This window comes from Lycorma delicatula, chromosome 4, assembly GCF_047948215.1.
Source record: "Lycorma delicatula isolate Av1 chromosome 4, ASM4794821v1, whole genome shotgun sequence".
NCBI lineage: Eukaryota > Metazoa > Arthropoda > Insecta > Hemiptera > Fulgoridae > Lycorma > Lycorma delicatula.
In genome coordinates, this window is record NC_134458.1 from 82991399 (window position 1) to 83011258 (window position 19860).

The 19860-nt window shown below is 28.2% G+C and overlaps 2 protein-coding genes across 2 annotated transcripts in view; one reads left to right on the plus strand and one right to left on the minus strand.

The window, feature by feature from the left end:
* The window catches only part of Flo2 (flotillin-2), a 390302-nt gene extending 377440 nt beyond the window's left edge, over positions 1–12862 (minus strand). Inside the window, exon 1 of the mRNA XM_075363445.1 lies at positions 12840–12862. The gene's annotated coding sequence lies outside the window, so the exon portion shown is untranslated. The remainder of the gene's footprint in view (positions 1–12839) is intronic.
* LOC142322663 (glucose dehydrogenase [FAD, quinone]-like) overlaps positions 1–17561 on the plus strand; it is a 56834-nt gene extending 39273 nt beyond the window's left edge. The window contains exons 7-10 of the mRNA XM_075361740.1: positions 7555–7875; positions 10012–10190; positions 13063–13328; positions 17179–17561. Of these exons, the coding sequence (XP_075217855.1) occupies positions 7555–7875; positions 10012–10190; positions 13063–13328; positions 17179–17561 (1149 nt within the window). The remainder of the gene's footprint in view (positions 1–7554; positions 7876–10011; positions 10191–13062; positions 13329–17178) is intronic.
* Positions 17562–19860: the final 2299 nt, after the last annotated feature.

Consider the following 19860-nt stretch of genomic DNA (forward strand, 5'->3'; position numbering starts at 1 on the left):
AGTTGATATTAAATTTCATAAAAGAATATACATACATAATCATAATATATACCAAATAATGATGATGAGCTTAGTATTTTATTAAGCAAAGCCAAATAGTTTGGTTTGACTTTGTTGCAAACTAAACATATCTGATAATGCCGCAAGGATTTCTGATCAAATTACAGTATAATTACTATTAATGGAAATTCTATCCATGTGATTAACGATGTAATGTCTATCTGAGAAGCAAAATGCAGCTATTGTTTTTATAATAGTAAATGATGTAAATAATATTATCTGTTATCAATATAAATCCACTTAAAATGATATAGGATGAAAGAAACCCACTTATCTCAGCTGAATCCTATGAATTTTTTCATATTCTCATGAATGATCCAAAACACAACCATTAGGTAGTATTATCATATTTTAAATTATAGTAGATCATTTAAAAATATAATGGATGTAAAAACATTATTTTAAATACGTAAAATCTGAGGAAATGTCTTTCAGATGACGCTCATCTCCCTCTCACACCATAATCACTAATTGGTCTTCTTGCACCAGATCCATTGTTCTATTTTATTTCCAGCTAATGTTCATTTCCTTTTAGATCATGTGAAATTTTTACTCTTGTTCTCTTAGACAGAATTTTCTTTAGATGTATTCTTAATTAATATAATGCTAATAGCTCAAGAACAGATAGTTACTGTAGTGCTACCTGACAACCTTTTTGTAACTAATTCTGTGATGAACAGCTCAGTCAGTGATTCTAGTAATGAAAATTTGATTTGATCGCTTAAAGCAAAATAATGTTATTTTAACAAAATAATAAGTAAGAAATAACATTTATGTATTAATTATGTATTCTAATGTATATTAATTATGTAATTTTATAGTAAACTTTATTTATCAATTTCAGTCTTATATTTAGTTGTTGTTAAAGTTAAATTGTAGACTATAAATTATGGTAAAGTTTAGAGAACATATTTAGACTCCAGACATTGGTTATTAAAACCGACATGATCAATGTTAGAAGTGGGACATACAGGTTGTTAATTTTTGGAAGTTCCTGGCAGGTTAATCAAAGATAGTATCCATCTGAAGACGCACTATTAAATTCTAATACTAGAATACAGCATGTTTATAACAATGAGCTTTTGCAATATTCATAATTATTCTACCGTTGATGCATCCAACACAGTCCTGTACAGTGCGTACGATGAAAATAAAAGCTTGCTTGCATGAAGCAAACAGTCTCTATGCAGTGCATTATATAATACTCTTTTCTTGTAACATTAAGCTCATTCTGAAACCAAGTATTCTGCAATAAAGTGTGTTTAACTGTTTTAATAAATAGAAAACATTCTTTCCACAATTAAAATTTATTATTTTGTTTAATATCAGACAATAATTTCTTTAAAAATATTTAGTGTGCTTATAAATATTTCTTACTGTATTCACCACAAAAATGAATAGTTTATACTTCAATTAATACTTCCTCTATCAAGTGAGTCATAAAGTGAATAACCACACGTAAAGGTCAAAATATTTCATCTGAGTAATATTTATTCTATTCATACTTGTTATAATGGGTAGTAGTATTGATGATGTTTATAGTAATAAATATCATCATTAAATAATAGGCCTTTATCCTACAAATCATAGCAATTTTAATAGCTTTGTCATTTTATAGGTATTCACAGAATAGCTCAGGAATTTTTGAATCGCATTACTGACTAAAAGTCAATACTAATGTTTACTTTTCATTTTCAATAAGGTGATTTAGTTCAATTCTTGGCATGACCCGGCACAAATGATATAACTGTTTCTTTCTGTAATATGTGGCGTGTTAGTAAATGTTTTGTGTTTTTTAATAAATGTGTATGTTTTTCAGTTTTTTGTTATGAATATTTTTTGGCAATGGCAGAAATTAAATCATTTTGTGATATTTAGGTATTGCATATTTATGATATTTAACTAATTACAAGTTTTTTATTTATTTGGGTGGGTGGATGGTGAGCGTAAAGTGGGTGGTGGGTAGTGGTTAGTGGACGGAGGGTAGGCGGATTTTGGGTGGAGGATGGGTGAAAGCCCTGAACAAATTTTAAGATGTATTTATTGTATGCATTTTTTGTGATGAGAATAAAACGCTCCGTAGTCAATCATGTGAAATAGTTAATGTAATGAAGAAAGAAGATATAAAATTAGGAAAATTAGAAGATGACAAATATTTAATATTCATTGAAAAATGTGAAGAATCCCAAGATCAAAAACTCCAAAAAGAAAAGCAGGATCTTCTTAAATCTAAATCACAGTCATGCTCATTCAGCACACCAAAAAAGAATAAACAACGTCCAAAACCAGTTAGTGAATTACACAATTTTGATCAAGGTTTTGTAAGACGAACAGTTAATGACTTCCAAGCAAAAGATAATGAACTGCCTACATTAAGTAAATTACGAGAAGAACTTGAAAAGAGCATTCAATTTAAAGGTTGAACTACGCCAGTAGCTATTGTGAAAGAGTTAGGGTTTAAGTGGTGTAAAATAACAGGAAAACTTTGACTGAGAAAGAAGACATCCAGAGAAAGAGTTTAGAATAATTAAGAAAAATGATCAATTTCAGAAAAGAAAATTCTTCAATTGTTTATTTGGACAAATAGTGTATTTAAGCATCCCATTTGACGACAAAATCAGATAACAGTGGTGCAGGAGTAAAAGTGCCAATTGATAAAGGTAATCAGTTAATCATAATCCACAAAGGAAGAGGAATTGGGTTCATTCTGAAAGCAGTGTTAACTTTGAAAACAAGCTTTAAAAATTAATAACTGGTTCCCCCCCCAGTCAATGTTGTTATCAATAATGCACCACACCATAATTCACTTCTAGAGAAGCCTTTGAATTCAAATGATAGGAAAAGTGGGATGATTAACTGGTCAAAAAGAACAATATGCCATTTAATAAAGCAATTTTAAAACCACAATTATAAAACATAATTAAATTCATAATAAAACATAATTAATTTATAAAACATAAAACATAGAAATTCAAAAATAAAGTACCATTTTGATGAATTATTAAAAAACACAGGCATCAGGTTCTGGGACCTAACCATCCTGATTTAAATCCAATCGAGATGGTACGGTCGGCTCTGAAAAGATATGTTGGTAGTAATAACACAACATTTTTAATATCAGATATTAAAAAATTAGCCGAGGAAAAAATGAATAAGGATGATTGGAAACCATATTGTGAACATGAAAAAAAAGCTGAAACTGAGTATAAGATGGAACCACTAATCACTGAAGTGACAGATAGATTTATCATACATCTAGACAGTGGTAGTGCAAGTGACTGTTCTGATGAAGACAGAGAAGATGGTGAACTTACACAGGAAATGGACACAAATGCAAATTTCAGGTGAGTGTTAATATCAACAATGAAAACAATCATACAAAAAACATGTACAGATTGGATAAATATTAATTTAGTAATTCGTAAACAGTTTTTTGAATAATGACATCAGCAATAAAATGTATAACACATCCCTTATATAAATAAATGACCTATCAAGTTTGTGTCTTCGAGTAATAAAGCAGATTAATAATAAGCACTATCCTTAATAATTTTGATAAGTCAGGGCTAAATGGAATTATTAATCAAATAAACAAGATTATACAAAAATAAAGTTGACTTAAGACCTAATGAAACACAATATGGGCTACTGATTTTCACTAACATTCAGTTCTAACTTAAGATCAGTAAAAATAAATGATGAGATTTGTTTGTAAATTTAATGATCCGATGTAATCATGCTTTCTTAAATTAAATTAAACTTAATTCTTTAAAAAAGGGTTTCAATATTTTTAGTCTTATTTTTCAATCATTTGCACAATTAATTTCAGCATCTACATGTAAACACAGAGAAGATGTACATGCATATTGTAAAGCATGTTGTACAAGCACAAGCTTGCACAAATAACCTGCTATAATATTAGATATTAGATAATGTAGATACTTCATCATACTAGAGTGCCAGTATTAAAATTGGCCTGTCGTCCTTCTTATACATAAACACAGAAAAAAGGCTAAAATATATTTTATAAATTAAATACAGAACTGTGGTAATTACATTGAAGCTAATGGATAAATTTTTTTGTTTTATTAGCACGTGCATTATCAAAAGAATTAAATAAATAAATCCTATAATGAGTAAAAATAAATCCATTTATAATATAACTACTTACAAAACTACTTTAATGAAACATGAAGAAAAAGACAAAGATTGAAATACGAGACATTCTCTTGTTATTCAATTATAAGAATGAAAAAAAAAGTAGACAACTCCATGTCACATCGATCAGTCACGAAAGTAATTTCAGTATAAAAAAGGGAGATTATTCATAAGCACTGGTTCTTTTAGAACAATTATTTATGCATCTAAACATTTATGTCTAGTAAGCAATAACAAATTAAGATTTGTTCTTAATTTTTTTTTTCTAAAGGGATTTAGATTCAGAAAAAGAAGTTTTTGATTGTGGGTGAAAAAACAAAGAAATCTCGTACTATAATTTAAAGTATTATAAATTAGCAAATGCATACTGTTTTAATAAATTCAACAGTTTTCTAATAAATTACTTCTTTAAAAAGATGATATACAATACCTGCTTTGTATATTTAAAGTTCAGTAGGTTCTAAGATAACATGCATTTTGAGTTTATATAGATCTTGGCAAATTAAATGGGATATATATTTGTATTTGCTACATGTATATTCAGTAAAATATATACGTATAAAAAACATCTACGCCATGTAAAACAATAAAAAAAAATCTGTAACTTCTGCCTTTAAGAACGTAAAATAATGAATTTTTATTTAGTTTTATAGAAAAACATAATGCAATTTCTAAATAATTGAAAATATGCTTCACAAGATCTTTTTAAGATGGTTTCATCTTTTTAAGATGATCCAGTGTCTTCTTCAATGGTACCACAGTGGATGCTCTGAGCAACATAACTGAAATTAGATATAGTTTTGAAAAGAACTTATGGGAGCAGATTTCCAATTTAGAATGTAAATTGTGATTTTTATTATTTTATAAAAATTTAAATATAATTTTGTCAAGCTGAACTATGATGTTTTTAAATTTTTCTTATATATTCTGCTAAATCAATAAATAAACAAAACAGTGTAAAAGGCGACCTGCATGATATCATAAATAGTTATTTCAAAAGAGTATTTTGACAGTCAGTGATCCTCATTGCATAACAGGAGGTATTCAACACTGAGTTCCTAGAGCAACCAAATGATTTGTGGAAATACCACAAAAAATTAAGTTGGCAACTTTATGTTAAATTAATTAAACTGTCTGTTATTGTAGAGAAAAGAGCTCTTACAGAAAAATCATTGTTACTTAAAAATTATTATTACTAAAAACTTCTGTTGTTTTGAATTGCCATAAAATAATTTTTCTATGAGTTTTGCCTTACTGAAGCTGGCTTATACTCAAATAACAAAATACTAAGATATCCACAAACCTGTTTCATTTTTCATGTTATAATTATAATTGAATGTCGTTTAAACTCTACCTGCATGCTACTAACTTCTGGCTAAATAATAATGAAGTTATCTTTGAGTTATTTTATAAAGTTATTATAAGTCTAACTAATCATTAATTTTAGATCTTTAAGACTGTCTAAAGCATTTTTTTTGTAGCGTTTTGTTTATTTAGTTTTATTTTTAATTTCATTTTTATTTTTTGTTTTGTGTTATGTTACAGTTGTGTGTTGAACTCAACTTCTAACCTATTGAGTAGGTAGTTGTGTTTTTAATTTCAGTTCCTTCATGTCATTCAGTCTTGTTAAAGACTCGACATAGATATGTTTTGTTTTAACAAGTTCATTTTCTAGTAGTACACTGATGGGAATATCACTTGTGGTATTTGCATCGTCCTGAGACAGGAACAAGGCTGAGAGATGTCCTTTTGCTGGGGTTCTGAAGATGACCTCCAGTAAAGCCCATAAGGGCTAGGTACGGAGGGAGTGGCGTGGTGACCGAAAATGCCACATGGAGGGTGTTTTCCCCTATGGAGTCCTAAAACTTTACCATATATCCAATATAGCTTTTCAGGTTACAGCTTATTCCTGTAACCTAAAAACTTTGCCAATCTCTAAGGTGGAGTGGTAGCATCTCAGCCTTCATCTGGAGGTCCCAGTTTGAATCCCAATCAGGCATGAAATTTTTCATACACTACAAAATTTCCATTTCATATTCCCACGCACAAGCTTATATGGTGAATTAACATCTCCCCCCAAGAAAAAACTACTACATATTTTTGTAGGTGATGATACCAAAAACACAGTATTGAGTATTGTATATGAAACATTATCAAAACTCATTAAACTGCTCTTATTAATTTACCATCACCAATTCTAGATATTAATTTTAAATCAAAGTTATTTAAATTTATTTTGTTATGAATATAATATACATGGTTGTTCTAAGAGAGGTTATGATCAACCATCATTATGTCTAAGAAGAATATTGAAAAAGTGTAATAATATCTATGGTAGTAAACAAGAAGGCATCAGGGCATGGAAAACTAAAAGAGTACAAGCCTTTTATTTAAACTTTGCAGATGTTAAACATTTTTTTTACTCAACCAATCACATTTTTTATATCTTTCTCTTAACTTTTGGCAGCTGAGGGATGAAAAAGCACATCTTCACAGCACTTTGTTCTACACAAGTGTACTCAAGTACACAAGTGATATGAAAATCAGTTTTGGTAGCAACAACAGGGATTTCTAGCAGCTACTGCTAGTACTTGATTACAATCAAGCTTGTGATAAATTATTTTCACAGTATAAAAATTCTCCAAAGTATAGATATGCATATGTAGATGCTTAAATATATACATATATGTATTTATATTTAAATTCTATTAAATAAACCACATAGTAGAGAATATTGAGATAAGACATATCTTACCTTAATTTTTCATGAAAGTACTTTCGTGGGATCCCAAATCTGAGTCACAATTTAAATAATTTTGTTATTGCATAAAAAAAAAATATTTTTTTTAAATTTTTATTATGTGATAATGGAATTATTTCAATCATTACTGAGGATGCAGGATCCCACAAAAGTATTTTCATAAAAAAAATTAAGGTAAGATATATCTTACCTCAATATTCTCTTCTAGGTGGTTTATTTAATAGAATTTAAATATAATTTAACAGTAGAGAGGAAATATGAATCTTAAAAAGATTAATTTCAGTAAAATATTATTTGTATATATATGAGCATGTGAGCATTTCATTCTCAGAAGCTTTTCATATTAATAGAAATCAACATATATGTGGCAAATAAGTAAAAGGAGCAGTGAAATAACATGTTTCACATAACAATATCACAAATATAATTATTAAAAACTAATGCAAATAACAATTTCATACCATTTATAGTTATTAATACAAAATATTTCTGTAAAAAAATATTATTTTATTTACTGAAAAATTATAATGTTATTTTATTATGTATTTAGATATTATAATTCTATTTTAAAATAGGTCATGCATCTTCAAAGTACATCACGACATGGTGAACGGCTAAGTACAAATGGAGCATATATACGGCCAATCCGTAAAAAACGTAGGAATCTTACTATTATGACAGAAGCACATGTTACTAGAATACTGATAGATCCAGGAAAGAAGCGAGCTACAGGTGTTGAATATTTTAAAAATGGAATTACATCAATAGTTAGGGCACGTAAAGAGGTTATACTGTCAGCTGGAGCAATAAACTCACCTAAAATCCTGATGTTATCAGGCATTGGCCCAAGAGATCATCTTCAAGAACTTCATATTCAAGTTATAAAAGATTTAGCGGTAATATTACAGTAGTATCAGTTAATCATTAAAAAAGGACAAATGAACTATATCCTGTCTAGTTATAGAAAAATGGTATAAGATTTTGAACATGCATGCCCTTTTTAATTAATAACATGAATAATAATTATAATAAGATTAATAACATGCATCTATTCTTTTAATTCACTCAAGCACAATAGATAATACTACACCCACCCCATTCCTGCTTTATCAAGGAAAGGATCTGTTGGAGAATACTTTCCTCTGATTACAAAGTTTTTACTTGAAAGTCTTACAACTGTATTTATTACTGAAGGAGTATTGAAACTAATTAAACATCTTAAATGTATTTATTTAAAGATTGTTGTTATTAGTTCAGTGAATGCTGTCATATTGAAGAACTGTGCAGTTATATTTTCAAATTATTGAGAGAGGAGCACTAAAATTGGACTTCCTGAAGGTCTCACAGTCTGTGTGATGTGTGACCAACCCACCCCTCATTTATACCCTGTTATTATACTCTATACTTATATTTTAAACTACACAAAAAATCATTTAGAAGACTCTTCAAAGGAGAATTTGTATGATTTTTCAAATAACCATGAAAACCTGATTATCAGTGATGAAGAAATGACAGGCCCAGTCATTTTCAAAGCAGAAGCAAAAGATTCATTCAAAAAGTTAAGATGTAAGAAAGATACAGGTTGTTATGAGTTACTAGTCAAGGTGTTAAAGGCCTCAGGGGAAGATACAATAAATAGATTAAAAAACTTGGAAATAAAATCTATAAGACTGGTCAATGACCAGAAGATTTCCTGATAAATGTTCCTGATAGATGTCTGATTCTTAACAGAGATAAGTAGCAGGGAAAACTGCCTGTAAACTTGTTCAAGGGTTCTGTTTTCTAACTGACATTTTAAAAAAAGCCTAACTAGTGACTGAAATACCTATCTTTTGAAACCATTCCTTCTGCTTCTTTAGTAATAAAAAATTAATAAGAATGAAGTAATGTTATTAGGGAATTAACAGAAGTAAATGTTTTTAAATTACTTAACACAGATGATACACCATTTGCTTTATGAAAAAATCTCTGATTTGAATTCACCCATATCAGTGTATCAATTTACATCCTGGTTTTCTTCCTAGAGTCTGAATTTTTAGCTTGGCCTCGGAATTGCTCCCATATCCAAAAAACTACTGTAAGATGATAAAATGTCCCAGTTATAAAGGTACAATATTTTTTGATAACAATTCCAGTTATTTCATGAATCTTTTAAATGAATTGTTGGCCAACCTAACAAACATTTGTTTTTTTTTATTATCCCCCATTGTAATTGCTTGCAATAATGTGATTTATCACATTTATATTTGTTTCTAACTGTCTACTCTAGTAATAGCAGAAAACCCCAGAATAAGCCCACATAATTATGTTGGGGCACAGAAATATGACTACAATTAAGTAGTATTTTGTAAGTGAAGATTATAAAATGTTTTCAAAAAGATACAGCAACAGATGGTTTGGTGGGATCAAACTCCACCAATAGAAATGTAGTAGGGAAATAAATAAACAGCAACTAATGGAGAAAAATACTTGAGACTTTTTTTTGTTTTTTACAAAGGATATTAGATTTGGATGTTATAACAAGTATTAGTAGTAGTAGTAGTAGTAGTAATTAGGATCAATAATTATATATTTTGCTAAATTTCATATAATTGTTTTAAATTGAAAAATAATAATATTGAATTCTTTAGATATGTTTCAGAGGGTTCTTTTATAGAAAAGTATAAAGGTGTAAAAATAATTGCCAATTAATTTCTTATATTAATGAAAATGGAAATAGTTCATAGTTAAAGTTAAATCAAGAATCAGATATTGTTTAGAGGTGTAAGTGGCTAAATAAATACTTTAAACAACATACTGTGCCCACCTTGAGACCAATTTCATCTGAGTTCAATGCTTTAAAAGATTTTTGTTAAAAAGAAAAAAAATCAATTCACCCTGAAACAAATTGAAAGTATAATACTACGTGCTATAAATAGTATTCACTAAAAAAATAAATTTTTAAAGTTTCTGAATATTTTTTAACTTTACTACCAATTTAATTTTTGCTTATCACAAAACCAATAACTAATTTTCACTTTTGTTTTAATAAGGTTGGTCATAATCTACAAGATCATGTTACAACTGATGGGGTTGTAATTGTACTAAACAAGACAGCAACAGATAAACCTTACAAAAAGATGGTAGCTGATGTTTATAAATACAAGAAAACTCGAAAGGGACCTCTTTCTGCCACTGGACCATTACAGTGTGGTGTTTTTGCACAGACTTGGTAAAGTATAATTCAAATACTTCATTTAATTTTTTAGGGCAAAATTATATCAGTTATACGGATAATAATTTATTAATATTAATTGATATATTTGGTTAACAGAATTAATATTGATTTCTTTAGATTTGTCTAAGCAACTTAGCTTAACCGCAATTTCAATTCACATCTTTATAAACATTTTATGATTTATATTAACTTACATGATACGATAAACAATACTAAACTACATTTAAAGACAACATCAAATACAAATACAATGCCTCAAGCATATAAAAGATAGTAGTATAAAATAAATTCAGTTTGGTTTTTAATTAAAAATAATAATTCTTTACAAACTGTAAAATTTTAGACAAAACAAAAGTTCAACGATTCTGAAATTGATGATCAGTGAAAATTATAAAAAAAGTATCATTTTTCTCTCAATCTGAACTAAATTAAATATATAATCTTAGTATTTTTATGTAAGAGTATGTCAAAAGTTATAAAGTTTATCATTCTTGATTGATATGCCATGAAGGAAAATAGAATTTTCTAGAGGATTTTGCATGATTGAAGATGCTTTCACATTGATCCCAGTAAGAAGACAAAAGGAAGACAGTAAACTGTATCCGTTTCAGCCCAGTGGTTCCACAACATCTGTGGAATGATGTCAGATGTACCTAGAACTTCTGAGGGACTAGCTGCCTAGAAAATTTAAGAAGGAGAAATAAAGATGAAAAACCATTTTCTAAAACTACATTTTATTATTTCCTACAGTTCATTGGATTCAAACATGCATTGTTTAAATATATTTATTTATTGTAAATTGATTGGAACCATAGAAAATTTTTACAGCAAATGGTTTCTTACTGTAACCAATCACATTGAAAAGAAACCTCGATAGCTACGTTCACAAACCGTGTGACATATTCTAATACATCAGTTGTATATTTCATTCAGTTCAATATATAATATAAATGGATATTGGTCAATATATCGGTTGGATTCAGGACAGTTCCTGGATTTTATGTTATGTGAAAATACACAAGACAGTAATATTTTTATCCTTAAAACATTACATCCTCTTCTATTACACTAAACTACAAAACTATTTTCACATTACATTGCATAATATTTTGCCCAACAAGAAATGGCCTTATTTTACTTCGGTTACTGTTTTTAAAACATGTTCCATCCATCCATCTGAAAGATCTTCTAACCAGTTTATTTAAAACTGAATTACAAAATCATGTTTTACAAGAACAGTACTACTCTGTTGATGATATTTAAAAAAAATATATATATAAACTTTATCTATTAATACTAACTATAACAGCAGTTTTTATTTATTAGCGGATTTCCAAAGAATTTTGAAATCGCTACTGTGCCCAGTCAGTTTATAACAAGAGGTCATATATGAACTGTATGTATATGATTTTTACATCCGCTCAACTGGACACAAATATTAAATGATTTTGATAAAACTTGAAGGGGTTATGTAAACCGATTGGAATAGAGCCCTATTGATTTTCAATTGAATTGGTTCACAGAAACCGAAGTTAGAGTCAAAAACTAAATTTTTGAATACAATTTTAGCTTTTTTCTGTTCAACTGGTTGCAATTTCTTTTTACATTTCCTTTTATTTTCTTAAGAATAAATTATTTTAAGAGAAAAGAAAGGTCTGATACTTATTAACTGTTTCTATACAAAGCCTATGCAGCACTGGTGAAGCATACAAAATACTATTCTTTATATTATAGTAAGTAGTACTTAAATAAATAACAATATATACTAAATTAAATGTTTAATTATATGCCACTAGAAATATCATTTTGAATAAGTTATATTATCCTAACCGAGAAACTTAAATAATGTAATAAATATTTTTTTGCGGATTTCCGAAGAATTTGTAAAAATTCCTACTGCACCCGGGCAGATTTTATAAGGTATTCAGGGCAGGGGACCCACTTTTCTTTGCGTTTTGGAGTCTCCTGAACATGATTCTACATTGTTTATACACATTTGTATGTATGAATAAGATTTTTTTGTCCACTGTAATGGATACAAATCTTAACAAATTTTAACAAAACTTGGTGGGGTGATGTATACCTACAGAAAATAGACCCCTATTGATTTTCATGTGAATCGGTTCACAGGAACTGGAGTTAGAACCAAAAAATTTGGTTTCGGGGTAAATTTTCAAGGTTAACTAAAACCGGAAATCCATCCTTATGATGCACTTACTGCAACAGAGTTTTTTAGTTTTATATTGGGTGATGCTGCTTTGAAAATAAACTGGTGATTTTTCTTGATTCTTCCATGTAAATGCTGTTGCAATTCTTTGTCATCTGCAGAGGTATCATATACATTCTTGACACAATTTACGAAAATGTAACTTATTTAATGATCTGATTAATATTTATTGGTTTAGTGTCCATTCTTTTCTCATTACATTATCAGTAACAGAACAGAATCAAATATTTAAAGTTACCTTGAACAGATTTTAAAACAAAGAAAAGTGTTATACTTGAACTAAATCTAATATGAGATTTTACTAGAATAAGATCCTACCTAGCTTATGAGATTAAAAATATTATTAAAGAGATATTATTAGCTTAAAGAGTTTGCTTAAGAGATAAAGATGTGATTTATATGTTTAAAAAAGATACCTTAGATTAAAAAATGATGTGTAGGTTTCTGCTTAAGAAAACTTCACTCTGTTATTCTAACTAATGCTCAGTATAGTCGTACCTGTAACAACATAACAATATAAGTAATAATAATAATTATTATTAATGTAATTAATAAAAAATATATGAAAGTATATAACTCTCACACTAATCACTTAACTATACCTATAGTTACCCAATGACTAAAAATTTTTCATTACAGGTTAGAACACTCATTTGATTTACCTGATATTCAGTATGCATTTGATGCATCATCAGTTCATGACCTCTTATATGATGCTGAAAATTTTACTAGGGTAAATATGCAGCTCTTATCATATTATGATGCAATAAACATTCGACCGATAGTATTAAAACCAAAAAGTCGTGGAGTAGTATTGTTAAATGACACTGATCCACTATGGGGACCACCATTGATTTATCCTGGATACTTCACAAACTTACGGGATCTTCAGGTTATTGTTGCAGGTATGTTATTAAAAGATTTTAACTATTACAGTATTGTAAAATGAAACCAAATTATGAACTTGAATGTTTGAAAAGTAAATACAATGATGAAACTAGAATATTATATTTTATATTAATATTTTGCAAGCCATTAACAATTTGTCAGGGGGACCAGCACCCCCTGACACCCGTAGAGCTTGCTTCAGTCGCCATTCCCATCTACCCAGAGGGCTCCACCCCCTCGACTCCTGCAATGTACATTATCTTCATGGTTGTGAGAATAATACTGATAAATAATAATTATAGTATTCAGGCTTTATAGAAACCTGAAAAAGAAACTAAATTACAAAAGATAGAATAACAGTAACTATGATGACTAAAGTACACACACCTTTTTTTTTTGAGATGAAATAAATCAAAAACCTTCTCAGTTATGCCAAGAAACATAGATAAAAATTTGGTTGCAATTGTTAGTTTTTTGTTTATCCCGAAAAAATAAAAACCCTCTTCCTGTTTATATAATAGTATAGACTAATATAAATTGCAAATTATGTTCCCAATTTAATGTCCTAGCACTCAATTTGAAGTTAGAGAATACTCACCATAAATTTTTTTTCAACCCATTAGAATATACAATAAACAACAGCCAACTAATTCATATCAATGTTTTAGTTTCTAGGCTGTTATATTATTTAACAGAAAGAATGTATTGTTCATCACATGATGAAATGAAATTCTATTCATATAGATTGGCATAAAACTTTTTATTTCTCAGGGATAGTTAAACTTATAATCAAGAAATTTTAGTTTATTACAGAAACTAATATTAGCTGTATTAGAGCTATAATAATAATTATAGTTAATAATAATTATTAGATATATTAGAAATTAGATATAGCTTACTTGTACATCTTAGAACAGCCGCTTGCTACCTTTATTAAGTTACCTACTCTGGCAGCAAGGGCTGTAAAATTGCATGTTCCATGTTAGCAAAATTATTATAATAATCATAGTTACTGTTATTTTAGATTCATTAAAGCAGGAATAAATGATCAATGAAAATAAATTTGCCTACTGATTTTAGCCAGGGATAAAATTAACAATGGAACAGTACAGTGACCTATATTCTGGAATAGTAATAACCTACACTCTTTTATCAAAAGTTAAAAGTTATAACCAAACTTAACTAATTTAATTCAGAAAAAATTATTCAAGTGTGTATCAACAATAAGTGATTATTACACGCATGACAGATGGTGAGATCTTTCTAGCTAGTTTTGAAGCAGACAGTTTTTTGAAATCAGATTCAAATGATATCAGATACAGTCTTTGAATGCACATGCGTGTCACATAACCGTACCTAAATGCCATAATTATGAATATATAAATAGTACTTACTACAGTCAGAGTTGATCAAAGAAAGATTTTTATCTCTTAAAAAAAGTAACATTAATGTCTGTTAGTCACAAAAAGTTTACTTTTTTGAAAACTTGGCAAAAATAAATATATTAACACTCAAGCTAGAGTCTTTCTCAAAAAATATGACAAAAATTACACCATTTTAACAGTAATCCAATGTAAACAAACGCTCTCACTCTAACATTTTTTTCTATGTAAAATCCTTCCATGTTACTGGACATTCCCAATAAAATTTCTTCATTAAACTACAAATAATTCATTGAAATAATGTTAAGGTCTTACGGTGACAGTGTTTTGTGTGTGTGTGTGTGTGTGTGTGTGTGTGTGTATGTGTGTGTGTGTGTGTGTGTGTGTGTGTATGTCCACATAAATTTGAAATTAAAAAAATATTTTACTCATGTTTGTATCTGAGATTTTTCCTTCTTTTTCATTAGCATTTTCACAATAAGATGAACAGTTCCACATTTACTCAAGTGAAAGAAGAAAAAGAATGACATCCATTTTTCTGTCTCAAATAAAACATTTTAATTTTAGTCAAAATTAAAATTTTTAATTTGTTAAATCTTTTTTTAAATTTATGATTGAAGAAAGAAAAAATGTATAGTATTCTTCTTCCACACTTTAAAGTACATTTTTAATCAATTAAACACAAATTTATACAAACTGATGAAATAGCATGTGTTGCAAAAAAAACTAGTGAAAAAATAAACAATAAATCCTCAAATGAAAATGAACAAATTGATTTGATTAATAATTTATGTATTCCTGCTACTATGAAGCTTTTCAATAAATTTATATAAACAATCTTATAATTTCTAAATCACGGATAGTATTGCAAAAGTAATAAGCCTTTTTACTGCAGCTCTGCAGCTCAGCAGCTCCTGCCTATGGGCAAAAGGTCTGCCCTTCTTTTGTGTAAGTTTTTTCTCATCAATGTCCTGGATGTTTGTATTTTATATATACAAATTGGCTTAAATTAAATGTTAAACATATTCTTATCAAAAATTATATTACATTTATTATTTTAATTCAGGCATTTTCTTTTTATTATTTATAATTACTGAGAAAGAGTTTTGAATCTACTTATCTAATATTAAAACTTTAATAACAGAATAGATACACATGTTATACAAAATTTACCAAAAAAAATTCATTCAATTAAATTTTTATAATTTAATTTAATTTCAATTACATTATTCTGATGACGGTGTTCATGCATTGAAACATGATTTTTAATTATATATATCTTATGAAAATATTTTAATAAAAATTTAAGATATCTGCTAGAGACATAACAACAAGTAAAATTTTAATTGTGCAGCAGAATAGCTTTACATAAATATATGTGTATAAATCAATAAAAATAAAAAAAAATATTTATCAGCAAAATTAAAAATATTGATTTTTGGAATAATACAAGTGATGGTTCAAGTTTAAATCTTTATACTAATAAAAACAAACTTTTTTTTAATTTGTTTTGTGGTTCTGTTTGTTCTTTTTGTCTTCTGTTGTTAATTTTTGTAATCAATCAGTTGATTAATTTTATCCAGTTCTCCATAAATTTCTATTTGCTGCCAAATCTATTGATCTCAAGTTATTACATTCTCAATTTTCAGCTTTTTGCACTGAAACTTTTGTCTTCCATTGTAGTAACTACCTTTTATACTGATAGTTAAGGACTTAGTATCATCAATCCTCGTACTACCTTCTTTGGTTCATCTTAAAATCTCTTTGCTTAAAACTTTATCAACAGACCTAAATTTCCTATTTTCTTATGTTTTCCTATCTTCTTTTAATACCGATGGATATATTTTCAGCAAAAAAGCTCTTGTTTTACTTTATCTATTCTTTGTAATTCTACTGCCTTATTAAAAAAAAATGAATGCTAAAATTTTTACAAAACAGAAAAAGTTGCTGTCAATTTAAAAATACTGATATTTTTGTTTTGCTAAGAATAGTGACTGGATGTGACACTTCTGGATCCTAGAAATGTTGCAACCTTATAACCTGTTAGTTTGACAATATCAAAAATAACTAGTAGAGTTACACTTAAAAAATAAAAATGTAAATTAGAAATGAAATTCCAGAAAATAAAACATAAAACTACTTTTAAGTTTAAGAAATTATTTTGTGGACATTACTGAAGTTAAATAAAACTGAATGCAGTTCTTGTAATGCTGGCATCAAGAATAAAAACATATTTTTATCTTCTAAGGAGCAACTCCATAAGATGTAACACAAGGTGCTGATCCATCAGGTTGTAAAAAATATAGTCTGTTTTATGGCCCATTCCTATTTTCATTCATATCTCTTGACAAAGTATGTAAATTGTAAGAATAAATACATATACACTCTTTGTTGTGTTTTTATGTGCATTCACAGAAATATAAAATACAAGAAGTCCAAAGAAAAGCTAATTTTAATACTAACTGATATATATTAAATTTTTCAGGAATACAACTGGCAACATTTATGTTACAAACAAAACCGATGGAACACATTGGTGCAAGACTCCTAGAACATCCTCTACCAGCATGTGAGCATTTTCCATTTGGAACAGATGCGTATTGGGCATGTATAGTAATGGAATATACAGCGACTATTTATCATCCGGTAGGAACATGTAAAATGGGTCCTTATAAAGATAAGACTTCAGTAGTAGATTCTAGATTACGAGTTCATGGAATATCTAGATTACGTGTTGTCGATGCATCAATAATGCCTACTATAGTTCGAGGTAATACTAATGCACCTACAATAATGATTGCCGAAAAAGCTTCAGATATGATAAAAGAAGACTGGCATAAAAAGAATATAAATGATTATAACCATTAGAGCAACTTTTGTAATTTCACATGATTTAAATTTGCCACAAGTTAATCATATACACAATTTTAATAGGTAAACAAATTGAAAGAAATCAATTATTTTATGATATTTGTATGTCTTTTTTATTACCATTATTGATAAAAAGACATACAGATTGGTTTTAAATTTATACAATTGTACAATTCTCCTAAAAAATACTTTTATATCTCTAAATTAACTGAAATAATAGGATATACAAGGAAGTAAGATAAACACAAAGCATAGTTAAAGAGAAAAGTATAAGAAACTACGTCATAAAAGACATTAAAAATAAGTAAATATATGTAACATTTTTAACAACTTTTCAAATCACAAAATGACTCAAAAAAAACAATAAACTAATGAAAGAAAGAAATTATAGAGAAAAATTTATATTTGAATGTTAATGAGCAAATCTGTTATTTACTAATCTTCAATTGGTACCAGGCAAGAAAGTAAACTGCCTTAATTGGGACAGTTCCTTCATAGATTAATTATCTCTTTCCTTACCCTTTTCCTCACACTATCATTACCATTTATCCTTTTTCTTTTGACCATGGACAGTCTAGTTCCATCAGTAGCACCCTCAAGAAGCCAGCAGGGCAACCACATTGTTATTTGAGCTCTGGTATGGTGATTAATTCACAATAATAAAAACATCATAAAAGTGGCGTTTCAAGAGGTGTTAATTGACACAACCTCCTTTTAGTATTAGAGAGATTTGATATATACTAAAAGTTGAAGTTGTGGGATAATAAAGATTGTGTCAAATATTTGTGCATAAAAGCTGTACCAAAATTTCAAACCAGAAGAACAATGGCTGGAACAACTGTAAGAGAAACATTGGCCTGAATGCCTCAGCCTGGTATCAGTTCAGAATTACTGTGTGAGACAGGATGATCGATTCAGGAACCATGATTACATAGAAACTTTTCACAGCTTAGCAGCACTTCGATTTCAATAGCTGTTTTCCCTTACATGCATGCTCATTGCAACCTTTAGCTGACTATAACGATAAAAAAATCCCCTTACTAAGATATTTAATACACCTCCACCCAATGTTTGTAGATGAAATTCAAACCAGTAAATACATGTATAAAATAATTACATACATAAAAACAAATTCACAACACTTAATAAAAGCTCATATAAGGATAGTGTCATTAAGGAATTGACTTAATACCATATATTTTACATTGTGCTACATTTTATTTGTAAAACTCCACATAGTATTTAATAAACAAAAAAATATATATTGTGGCACATGCTGAAAATATGAAAAGAAATTATCATTATTTGTCAAAATAACCTAATTGAAAAATAAATACAAAACATGAAATCTGATTATTGGAGGAATTACAAATTTAGTACGCACTGCTTCCAATAGAATGCAATAAGATTTGGATTTTCATAAGAATTTGAAATACTTTTTATGAAAAAAAAAAATTTATTATTGATCAATAAAAATTCATAATATTACTTATGGTGGTATTTAATTGTAAATTATCACCAACTACAATCCACTTTGTGAGTGAAAAAAAAGCATCAGAATATCCTTGCTTGGACAGGAATAGGGAGAACTATAAGATTCAATGTAAGTGTGATAGTGCGAATTGGAAAATGAAGTGTGAGAGTGTGGTACTGTGGAGGGGAACACCAACAGCAGAAAATATAACATTTTCTATTTATCTGATAAGCTAAAAAGTAGTTTACTATTGCTTCAGCTACAACAGCTTTAAGAGTGATTAACTAAAAAAAAGTACACCAAAGGTGTTTGCTTGATGTAAAGCAACTGAAATAAATTATGTGAGATTAAAATAAAAATTATTCATGACTGATAAAAATTACTTTATCATGATTTAAAGATGATTTTTACATGGCAAAACTGGTACACTAAATTTAATCATGAGAAAATTGAAAGTCAGTCATTCATGCTCAACTAGTTATCTAAAATCTTCCCAGAGTATAATAGCATTCTTACTGAAAATCAACATTAACAAGACATAAAAATAATTATTAAGAGTACAATACAAGTCATTTGAAAAAATATGTCATGTTTTCATGATGCAAATATCATTTCAATTAGATATAACAGAACATTCATTCATATACCTTCCAGAATGTCATATACATAAATGGTGTAATATATATATATATATGGTTATAATTCCCATTTTTAAATTTTACGATATATATGTATATATATACCTATTACGAGTATATACATATAATATACCAATTAAAAAATATATAATATACCTATAATATATATGTATATATTGTATTA